Source organism: Hibiscus syriacus, unplaced genomic scaffold (genome assembly GCF_006381635.1).
Source record: "Hibiscus syriacus cultivar Baekdansim isolate YM2019G1 unplaced genomic scaffold, ASM638163v2 tig00018827_pilon, whole genome shotgun sequence".
NCBI classification, from domain to species: domain Eukaryota; kingdom Viridiplantae; phylum Streptophyta; class Magnoliopsida; order Malvales; family Malvaceae; genus Hibiscus; species Hibiscus syriacus.
In genome coordinates this window covers 677,880-689,968 of record NW_024062448.1, presented here as the reverse complement: position 1 = coordinate 689,968, position 12,089 = coordinate 677,880, and the positions used below count along the sequence as shown (strand labels likewise).

Sequence of the window (12,089 nt, the reverse complement as noted above, 5' to 3'; positions counted from 1 at the left end):
TAGTGAATTTGTTGAAATCCTTAGTGTGGAATCTAAGGTAGTGCATGTATACTTCGTTGAAGAATTTGAACCACTCTAAAATTGTTTGTGTCAGTTTTTTAATTTTCTTGAAAAAACTTCCATCAATCTTTTCATTGCTAATTCACTCCCATCTCGGCCATTTCATTGGTTCGATTGACTCAACAAATAGCATTGTAATGTTTAACTTATCCATGTTGTTACATTCAAATAGGGTAGTTTGAATAATGTTATAATGTTTAACATATCCAAGTTGATACACTCAAAGATGAAAGTTTGAATAGCGTTGTAGAGTTTAACTTATCCACGTTGTTACAATCAAAGATGCAGGTTTTAATATAGTTGTAGGGTTTAACTTATCCAAGTTGTTAAATTCAAAATTAGAAGTTTGAAAAACATTGTAATGTTTAACTCATTTAAGTTGTTACATTCAAAGATTGAAGTTTAAATAGCGTTGTAGAGTTTAACTTATCGAAGTTGTTACATTCAAAGATAGAAGTTTAAATAGCGTTGTATGTTTTAATAGTGTCGTAATGTCTTAACTTTTCCATGTTATTACATTCAAATATAGAAGTTTGAATAATGTTGTGATGTTTAACTTATCCAAGTTGTTACATTAAAAAATAGAAGTTTGAATAATGTTATAGTGTTTAACTTATCCAAGTTGTTGCATTCAAAAATGGAAGTTTTAATAGCATTATAATGTCTTAACTTATCCAAGTTGATACATTCAAATACAGAAGTTTGAATAGTGTTGTAATGTTTAACTTATCCAAGTTGTTACATTCAAAGATGGAAGTTTGAATAGCACTGTAGAGTTTAACTTATCCAAGTTGATACAATCAAAGATGAAAGTTTGAATAAAGTTGTAGTGTTTAATTTATCCAAGTTGTTACATTCAAAAATGAAAGTTTGAATAATGTTTTAATGTTTAACTTAACCAATTTATTACTTTAAAAAATGGAAGTTTGAATCGCATTGTAATGTCTTAACATATCCAAGTTGATACATTCAGAGATGAAAGTTTGAATAGCGTTGTAATGTTTAACTTATCAATTTGTTACCTTCAAAGATGGAAGTTTGAATAGCGTTGTAGAGTTTAACTTATTCAAGTTGTTACATTCAAATATGAAAGTTTGAATAGAATTGTAGAGTTTAACTTATCGAAGTTGTTACATTCAAATATGAAAGTTTGAATAATGTTGTAATATTTCACTTATCCCAGTTGTTACATTCAAAGATGGAAGTTTGAATAGTATTGTAGAGTTTAACTTATTCAAGTTGTTGCTTTCAAATATGGAAGTTTGAATAGCGTTATAATGTCTTAACTTGTCCAAGTGGATAAGATAGAAATTTGAGTAGCGTTGTAACGTCTTAACAAAACACTTTGATGTTTAAGAAATACAAATTTTAACTTATCCAAGTTGTTACATTCAAAGATGGAAGTTTGAATAATGTTGTAATCTTTAATTTATCCAAGTTCATACATTTAAAGATGGAAGTTTGAATAGAGTTGTAATGTTTAACTTATCCAAGTTGTTACACTAAAATATGGAAGTTTGAATGGGGTTGTAATGCTTAAGTTATCCAAGTTATTACATTAAAAGATGGACATTTGAATAGCTTAATAATGTCTCAACAAAACACTTTGATTTTTACGAACTAAAGAGTTTAATTTATCCAAGTTGTTACATTCAAAGATGGAAGTTTGTATAGTGTTGTAATGTTTTAACTTATCCAAGTTGTTATATTTAAAGATGGAAGTTTGAATAGCTTTGTAATGTCTTAACTTATCAACGTTGTTACACTCAAAGATGGAAGTTTGAATAGCAATGTAGAGTTTAACTTTTCTAGGTTGTTACATTCAAATATTGAAGTTTGAATAGCTTTTTAGAGTTTAACTTATCCAATTTGATACATTTAAAGAGGGAAGTTTGAATAACGTCATAATTTTTAACTTATCCAAGTTATTACATTCAAAGATTGAAGTTTGAATAGCATTGTAATGTCTTAATTTATCCAAGTTAATAAATTCAAATATGAAAGTTTTAATAGTGTTTTAGTTTAACTTATCCAAGTTGTTACATTCAAATATGGAAATTTGAATGGAGTTGTAGAGTTTAACTTATCCAAGTTACATTTAAAGATTGAACTTTAAATAGCGTTGTAATGTCTTAACTTCTCCAAGTCGTTAAATTCAAATATGAAAGTTTAAATAGTGTTATAATGTCTAACTTATCCAAGTTGTTATAATCAAATATGGAAGTTTGAATATCGTTTTAATGTCTTAACTTATCCAAGCTATTACATTCAAATATAGAAGTTTGAATAGCGTAGAGTTTAACTTATCTAAGTTGTTACATTCAAAGATGAAGTTTGAATAGTTTTGTAGAGTTTAACTTATTTAAGTTATTACATTCAAAGATGGAAGTTTGAATAACGTTGTAATGTTTAACTTATCCAAGTTGTTACATTAAAACATGGAAGTTTGATCAGTGTTGTAATGTCTTAACTTCTCCAAGTTGTTACATTCAAAGATGGAAGTTTGAATAACATTGTAATGTCTTAACAAAACAGTTTGATGTTTACGAACTAAAGAGTTTAACTTATCCATTTTTTTTACGTTCAAATATGAAACTTTGAATAGTGATGTAATGTTTAACTTATCCAAGTTGTTGCATTTAAGGATGGAAGTTTGAATACTGTTGTAATGTCTTAACTTATCCAAGTTGTTACATTGAGAGATGGGAGTTTGTATGGTGTTGTAGAGTTTAACTTATCCAAGTTGTTACATTCAAATATGAAAGTTTGAATAGCATTGTAGAGTTTAACTTATCCAAGTTGTTACTTTCAAAGATGAAAGGTTGAATAATGTTGTAATATTTAACTTTTCCAAGTTGTTACATTCAAATATGAATTTTTAAATAGTGTTGTAATGTCTTAACTTATTCAAGTTGTTACATTTGAATATGGAAGTTTGAATAACGTTGTAATGTTTAACTTATCCAAGTTGTTACATTCAAAAATAAAAGTTTGAATAACGTTGTAATGTCTAGCTTATCCAAGTTGTAACATTTGAAAATGGAAGTTTAAATAGAGTTATAATGTCTTAACTTATCCAAGTTGTTACATTCAAAGATGGAAGTTTGAATAGCATTGTAATGTCTTAACAAAACATTTTGATGTTTAACTTATCCAAGTTGTTACATTCAAAGATGAAAGTTTGAATAACATTGTAATGTTTGACTTATCCATTTTGTTATGTTCAAAAATGTATGTTTAAATAGTGTTGTAATGTTTTAACTTATCAAAGTTGTTACATTCAAAATGGAAGTTCAAATAGCGTTGTAATGCCTTAACTTATCAAAATTGTTACATTCAAAGATTAAAGTTTAAATAGTGTTGTATTGTCTTAACTTATCCAAGTTGTTACAATCAAAGATTGAAATTTGAATGATGTTTTAATGTTTATCTTATCCAATTTGTTACATTCAAAGATGAAAGTTTGAATAGTGTTGTAGGGTTTAACATATCGAAGTTGTTACATTCAAAGATAGAGGTTTGAGTAGAGTCGTAGAGTTGAACTTATCCAAGTTGTTACGTTCAATTATAGATGTTTGAATAGCGCTGAAATATCTTAACTTATCCAAGTTGTTACTCTCAAATATGGAAGTTCTAATAGTGTTGTAATGTCTTAACTTATCCAAGTTGTTACTTTTAAAGATTTAAGTTTGAATAGGATTATAATGTCTTAACAAAAAGCTTTAATGTTTATGAACTAAAGAGTTTAACTTATCTAAGTTATTACGTTCAAAGATGGAAGTTTAAATTGTGTTGTAATGTATTAACTTGTCCAAGATGATACATTCAAATATGGAAGTTTGAATAACATTCTAATATCTTAACACAATAGTTTAATGTTTACGAATTAAAGAGTTTAACATACTCAGGTTGTTACATTCAAATATGGAGTTTCAATAACGTTGTAATGTTGAACTTATCCAAGTTTTTACATTCAAATATTGAAGTTTGAATAACGTTGTAATGTTTCACCTATCCAAGTTATAATATTCAAAGATTAGAATTTGAATAACATTGTAATGTTTAATTTATCAAAGTTTTTATATTTAAAAATGGAAGTTTGAATAATATTATAGCATTCAACTTATCCAAGTTGTTACATTGAAAGATGGAAGTTTGAATAGCATTGTAATGTCTTAACAAAACATTTTGATGTTTACAAAATAAAGAGTTTAACTTATTTGTTACATTCAAAGATGGAAGTTCAAAAAGTGTTGAAATGTTTAACTTATCCAAGTTGTTACATTCAAAAATGAAAGTTTAAATAGTGTTGTAATGTTTAACTTATCAAAGTTGTTACATTCAAAATTGAAAGTTTAAATAGTGTTGTAATCTCTTAACTTATCCAAGTTGTTACATTCAAAAATGGAAGTTTATATAACGTTGTAATGTTTAACTTATCCAAGTTGTTACATTCAAAGATTGAAGTTTGAATAACGTTGTAACTTATCCAAGTTGTTACATTCAAAAATGCAAGTTTGAATAACGTTCTAATGTTTAACTTATCCAAAACGTTCTAATGTTTAACTTATCCAATTTATTATATTCAAATATGGAAATTTGAATAGCGTTGTAGAGTTTTAACTTATCCAAATTTTTACAATCAAAGATGGAAGTTTGAATAATGTTGTAATGTCTTAACAAAATAGTTTGATGCTTACATACTAAAAATTTATCTTATCCAAGTTGTTACATTCAAAAATGGAAGTTTGAATAGCGTTGCAATGTCTAACTTATCCAAGTTGTTATGTTCAATGATGGAAGTTTGAACAGCGTTGTAATGTTTAACTTATCCAAGTTGTTACATTCAAATATGGAAGTTTGAATAGTGTTGTAGAGTTTAACTTAACCAAGTTGTTACTTTCAAAGATGGAAGATTGTATAGTGTTGTAACGGCTTAACTTATCCAAGTTGGTACATTCAAAGATGGATTTCTGATTAACGTTGTAATGTTTAACTTATCCAAGTTGTTACATTCAAAAATGGATGTTTGAGTTGTAATATTTACATATCCAAGTTGTAATGTTTAACATATTCAAGTTGTTACATTCAATGATGGAAGTTTGAATAGCATTGTAATGTCTTGACAAAGTGTTTACGAACCAAAGAGTTTAACTTATCCAAGTTATTATATTCAAAGATGGAAGTTTGAATGGCGTTGTAGAGTTTATCCAAGTTTGATACATTCAAAGATGAAAGTTTGAATAATGTTGTAATGTTTTAACAAAATAATTTAATGTTTACGAATTAAAAAGTTTAACTTATCCAAGTCCAAGATGGAAGTTTGAATAGCATTATATTGTTTAACTCATACAAGTAGTTACATTTAAAGATTGAAGTTTGAATAATGTTTTAATATTTAACTTATCCAATTTGTTACATTCAAATATAAAAGTTTAAATAGCGTTGTAATGTCTTAATTTATTCAAATTCAAATTACTACATTCATAAATGAATTTCAACACCGTTGTTATTTTTTAACTTATCCAAATTATTATTTTTCGAAATCATTTTTTAACAATAATTCTAAACAGTTAAATTTTAAAATTACAATTTTATATAATACTTTTAAAAATACATTTCAAAAGTGCCACGAAACTAGCCCTTAACCTATTTAAAGGAGACTAGTAACTCTCTTTTCTCAATATAAGAATTGTCACAGACAATCAACTTGATCTTTGTAATAAACACTTGGTCTCTCTACGGTACGATACAATCCAAACAGAGACTAAACCGTAAACAATACAAACACAGACCACCAAGCAACCATCAAAGAAAATGAAGATGGAGACAATCCTGAATCTTTATTTGGAAATTCAATTTGGTCATTTTTTCACTTGGCTTGAAGAAATTTCTTGAATTGCTCACTGCATTAAGAGTTCCTATTTCTATTTTGTCAATCTATGGTAGTTGAAGAGTTCATCAGTTTACTCTCCTTAGACACCTTCTCTTACACTCTACAATTTAGCCACTGGATTATGTCATCCATTATGGTTTCTCGTTCCGGTTCGAATAGAAGATCATGCAACAGCTCTTCAAACAATTTGATAGTTTTGTCGGTTGACGCAGCCTCTTCATACAGTTTCTTCGAAGCTTGAGGATCGGTTACGGTATCATCCATGCCGTGGAGAACAAATAAAGGAACTCTCAATCTGTTCATATTCTGCTGCAAGTAGGATGTAATTCTAAGAATTTCATACCCAGTCCTCACCCTGAGGGGTCCCGTGTATACCAGCGGATCCGAATACTTGGCCACCAGCGCCTCCGGGTCCCTGGAAACCGGCAAGCCCTTCTTATTCGAGACACTGACCTGATACCTTGGCAGTAGAAATGATACAACTGGGGCAAGCACCTGTCATAGGTAGAAGACGCAAGGAGATGATGAGTGAAACTACTCATCGGTTTCATCATCGTTTTAAACTAATGCCTGTGTTGCACCATGTTCTTCCTAAACCCGTAAACCAGTTGGAAAGAAGATACGAGTAATGGAAATGCTTACCACGAAAATCGAACTAGATGGCTGTACACCAACAGCTGGGGAAGTCGTTATAATGCCTGATACCTTGGCTTCGACCTTCGGATCAAGTACCGCCTAAAATGGAAAATAGTTGAAAGTTTAGTGGGACAAAATAAACGGAACTGTTTTGCTTTTCCTGTTTCCGTAAACAGACATGAATAATGTACACACACATTAAAGAAAAGTAACAAACGATATTAATATTTCATTCAAAATTTACAGGGGAACTGCTGTTCTTTATGAAATCTTACCTTAAGAACAATCGCACCACCCGTTGAATGACCGAAGCAAAAGCATGGAACCCCGGGATTTTCGGCTAAAACCTTTTCAAGGAACATTTTCTGCAGCAAGGTGGGAAGACAAACAAAGATGGTTTAATTCGATCCAATACTCAATTCATATATTATACTTTTGTCTATATATGTTAAAACATACCATATCGGTAACAGCATAATCGAGACAATGAACATATCCATGTAGCCCATCACTTCCACCATGTCCTGCAGGATATGAAGTGCAAATAAACTTGAGAATGAAAACAAAAGCAAAATGAAATGACCATCAACAGTGAACCACCAAAGATAAAAGCTTACAACAAACAACTTCCATTTAAAAGAAGAAAGTTGCGAGCCATAACTCGGGGGATGGTAGATGAAGTTAGAAAGTATGTTTTCAACTAGTCTTGGTTGATTTTATCATAGCGGTTTCGGAGATCTATTGTTTTACGCTTAAGCTACCACACTGCAAGATGCAACATTCATCGAAGAAGGTTTCTCGATTTTGACATCTTTTTTACCAGGGAAACTTTCAAGTACTGTGGAAAATTCATCTAAACTGAAATCTTAGTAGCCTATAATGAGGAGAATATCGTCAAAACAATACGACGTGTTTCTACAAGTCATTTAAACAGGAAGATAGTTTTATTTTTCAGATCCTCCTTACTATAGACACTTAAAAGTAAGCTTACTTATAATGACGAGCTTCAAATGTTACTTTTTTGGCACCAATAGGCTTCCCCCAACGGAAATACTCAAGCCACAGCAACATCCAAATATAGATTCTTCGATGAAGAAAACGTGTCTCTAGACTATGAACAACATTAAATAGAAGATAACCTGTGAAGGATTATCTCAAGGAATGAAGGCAGAAAGTTATTTTAAAATCGATCTTACACGAGCATCGAAAACTAAAGGGTATATTCAACTAACATAAGCAGGCTAAAATGCCCTTTGAAGACAAAGCATTCTTTTATGTTGAGGCTGAAAACACATTTCTCCACTAATCAAATAAGTAGGCAGCTGTATTTTAGCAATTCAAACACTACACAAAAAATAGTTGAAATTATCAAAAAATGATGACACCTTTCCCTTTTTTTCCCCTAATTTTCCAGTGTCCATGATGTTCGAAAAAGTGGTAGAAGCAGCCTTCGTTTTTTACTTTACTTTTCCAGTTCAAGTTTCTAACTCCTTTTTAAACATGATCTCTTCCCTTAATGCTAAATTATATTTAACAGTTACCTTGAAAGGATACACTGAACAAAAATTTCATTTCTATTGGGACGCCAGCATCGTATTATCACTCGCCATTACGACCAAAAGAAATCACCACAAAAATTCATATACATGTAAGAGGGACCTTGAGGGCTCCAACAAGAGATGTAGAATGGAAGGCATTCTTAATGGTAAGAGTTACTGAAAATAAAATGTAGAAACAGCTACTGGTTTACCAGAAATGGGTCAAGTTGACCGCACAATATGATCTTTGATTTTCATTCTACTCATGTATGTCAAAAATACATGGCACGCAACATCAATGAGAAAGAATTTGGGGCCAAACAGAGTGTGATTTTGCATGGAACTTGAACTTACCAATCCAGTCCATTCCATAGACCTTGAATCCGTTAGCATTTAGACGCTTTGCAAAATCGCCATACCTCCCGCTGTTGTAAAAATCAAAACATTGTAAGAGAAAGAAACAAAAGGCCACAGAATCAATTGAACAGGACCTCTAAAAGATCATCAGATTGAAAAAAACAAACCTGTGTTCATTCAGGCCATGCAAAAGAACAACTACTCCCCTGAAAAAAGACATGCAAATAACATCACCATCAAAGTGAATAATAAAGCAACCAGTTTGAAGAAAACACATATATAAAACAAGCATGCAAAATATAAAGAAATCATATAAGAAATGCACTTACTTTATTTGCTAATTCAAATGCATACAAATAATCACATGGACATGAATTATGTAGATCATTCATCAGAGAAAATTCCCATAAATTAGTCTATGTGAAGTAAACTTCGATTAGTTGCTTAGTTTTCAAAGGATAAGCGAGACACTAACAATTCTAATTTCATATTAATCAGTTAAAATTTTCACAGCTCGCCTTAAATTCTTATCCTCCTATGAGCATATCGGAAAACACGGCCTAAAGCATAAATTCTTATCCAGTCGGCCGACAAAGACTCTAACGCCTTGGCATAAATGTCTTCATATACCATCCATGTAAACATCTAATTTATACATACAGTCGAATTCACTTCAAGCAAAGACAGAATCGAAAATTTTTCTTACAAGAATATTCTTATTTCAGTCCATTAAAGTTCGGTTTTGTTTCTTGCTTTTACATTTATAGTGAAAATTCTTCTAACATTACCATTTGCTCATTTTAATTTATTACATTGTCTCCAGCACACTTCAAAAGGTTCTGGCTTCATATTAACTAATTCAAGCATTTAACAAGAATATCGATTCCTATTAGCTCACTAAGCATAAGCAAAATAAATTTTACACATGGAACACTCGGTGACAAAAGCATTTTGTTCTATCAGCTTTTCCTTTTGAATAAGTCCAATTCAATAGGAAAATGTGCCAAATGATAACTCCCTCGGAAGATGATAAGGCACTTGCAAGACATTAGACAAATTATGTGACAAACTATGGCAAAGAGTATTGGAAATATTATCTCCTTAACAACTGCCAAAATCTTCGACCAATAAACGGCAAAAGAAGGTAGGGGACCATAACCAGAAGTCTAGGCTTGGTTGAGTGGGAAAGTGGAAGGATGGAAAGAGAAGAGTTGGAAAAAAAAAAAGAAATGAGGCCATAAAATGAAAGGTTATTCTCTAGAATTCGGATTTGAGCAAGTTGTTGCAATGTGTTTTGTCAATGACTAAGAAATATTAAAATATATATTATCTTATAATCACACGTGTGTTATTGGTGTTTAAAAAAATATTAAAACATATACCGTTTTATAATTATCTCATACTATTAAAATAAAAAAAGATCAATCTTTGAAACAAGACATTTCTTTTTATCCATGGTTTTAACCACTAGTGTCATTGGAAACTCAGCCATTTCTGCAGGTTTCTGTCAACATCCTAAAGTGACCACAGTTTTCATATATGTCTCTCTTCAATTAATTTTTGCATTTTAATATTTTTCAAAGCATTGATTCAAAGATGCTTAACCAGCAGCAGATAAAAAGTAGCATATTTTAATTTTTTTTTTTGGGGATTTAAATAGCGGCTATATAGAATTATCAGCGTCGTCTTATACCGTTATTTCATGAATGCCTTACCAGCAATCACCCTAATAATATCGGCTATGTGTACAATCCCGATAAAGTCGACCATTTCCCGAGCTATTTTCTAGGTAACTAAATTAAATTGAGAAGAAACCATTAGGCATTAGCATCAGCTTGAACAAAAGTGAGCAATTAGTGTTATTAATTGGTCAAAGAACTGACCTGACTACGACTGAAACTGAAGTCCAAGACTGAATGAATAACGTGTCACCTCTTGCACCGGTGAACAGCGAAAACTCCCTCACCGTTTCGTGATCATCGTCTTGAACCACCCTCTGAATCGCCAGGGACCGCCTCGCAGCAGCCTCCTGGTCCACAATCACCGCCGCGCTCCTACGTGGCAACATCGCAACCGGAACCCTCACCACAGCCGATGAAGACGAAGACCCTTTCCTCCGGCTCTCCTGTTTCTCTTCCCTCCCCACTTTCTCCCCGGAACCCATCACGGAGGCGCGTATCGTTCCCCGTAACGGCAAAAGAAGCATCAAAACGACGGCATTTAAAACTAGCAAGAGACTTCTCAAAGCACGCAAAGAGAAGAGCGCGTTTATACGACCACTCGCGCCGGAGGTTAAAGGCTCCACCGCCATTATTCTAAAAGCGGACGAGATTAAACGATTGAAATCCTTGGATACAAACGTGGGTTTCAAATGGTGAACGTTCGTTTGAACGTGCAAATAAGAATGTTCGTAAATTTTAGGATACTGAAACTTAGTTTCTCCGGGTATCACAATCGTTCTAGTTGATGAACAGAAAAAAAAATGTTAAATACCCGGAGTTTTGTTTCTCCTTTACACAAATGTTCTGGAAAAACGAAATCAATCTAAAACACAATTACCCAGAAAAACAAATATAAAAGGCAAGGTGTATGGTGATGGAAAAAACTGATATTTTTTAATTGGAAGCTTATCTGCAAGAATTTATGGTGGGAAGCAGAGAAGAAGAAACAGAAACAAAATTGGTTTTGGATTTGTCTTCAAGTTTACTACTATACTACAAAAGTAGACGGAACAAAATATGTGTGTTCAACATAGGGTAAGTCGTCCGGAAACGAATCAAAGTCTTTGAAAAACGTTAAAAGTTTGTGTAAGTTGATGGTTCTGGAAATTACAGGTGGTGGGGGCTGAATGGAATAAGAAAAACAATAAAGAAAATTCGTTAATATTCATGGGACACGTGGCGTAAGCCTAAGGCGAACCACATGACGGTTTACGCGGAGGAGAACCAATTGATAAAAGCCCCACAAAGCAATGTCAAGATAAGGACAGGTGGTGATGGCTGGTTATAATTTTACACAAAATATTTCAATTCCTTTAATTCATTTCATTTTTATTATTTACTTAAATATACAAATACATATATATATATATATATATATATATATATATATATATATAACAACTTTAGTGATTAAGGGTTTTGTTATGATAGATTAAGATATTAGGTTCGAATGTTATGTAGACCTTGATTTCCTTAGATCATGTAAGAATTCGTCGTCCGATTTTTTCTTTTTGTTGTTAGATACTCGGGAATCTTTCGTTATTTCTTTCCTCCACCGAGAAAGGTTCATTCCGAGTCACAAGAGTAATTTCTCTTTTTTTCATTTTTATTCTTTTTGTTATGGTAATACAATGCAACATGTCGGAAAAAATGTTGTTTTTAATAATAAAAAGAGTTTTTTTTGTTATATGAAATTAAAGAAAACCCGATATTTAAAGGTCGGTAATGTTAGAAGACGATTGTTGATATCTGATGGTAAGACACCTACGGTCGGTATATCTTTGAAAGCTTAGACAGAGAGAATAAATGGACTCCCCCAAGGCTACTTAAGGCACTTTAGTGCAAACCATAGAGACTAGAGGTGTTGGATGCTCAGTGCTG

At 31.7% G+C, this 12,089-nt stretch overlaps 1 protein-coding gene across 1 annotated transcript; it reads right to left on the bottom strand.

Annotated features, from left to right (window-relative positions):
* Positions 1–5,935: 5,935 nt before the first annotated feature.
* LOC120209386 (monoacylglycerol lipase-like) lies at positions 5,936–10,970 on the bottom strand. Its single transcript, XM_039208413.1, has 7 exons — positions 10,371–10,970; positions 8,655–8,693; positions 8,485–8,555; positions 7,052–7,116; positions 6,868–6,957; positions 6,599–6,691; positions 5,936–6,451 (listed from the first exon to the last, which is right to left on the bottom strand). The coding sequence occupies exons 1-7, from the start codon at positions 10,796–10,798 to the stop codon at positions 6,050–6,052; spliced, it is 1,188 nt and encodes a 395-aa protein (XP_039064344.1). The 5' UTR covers positions 10,799–10,970; the 3' UTR covers positions 5,936–6,049.
* Between the last annotated feature and the right edge of the window lie 1,119 nt (positions 10,971–12,089).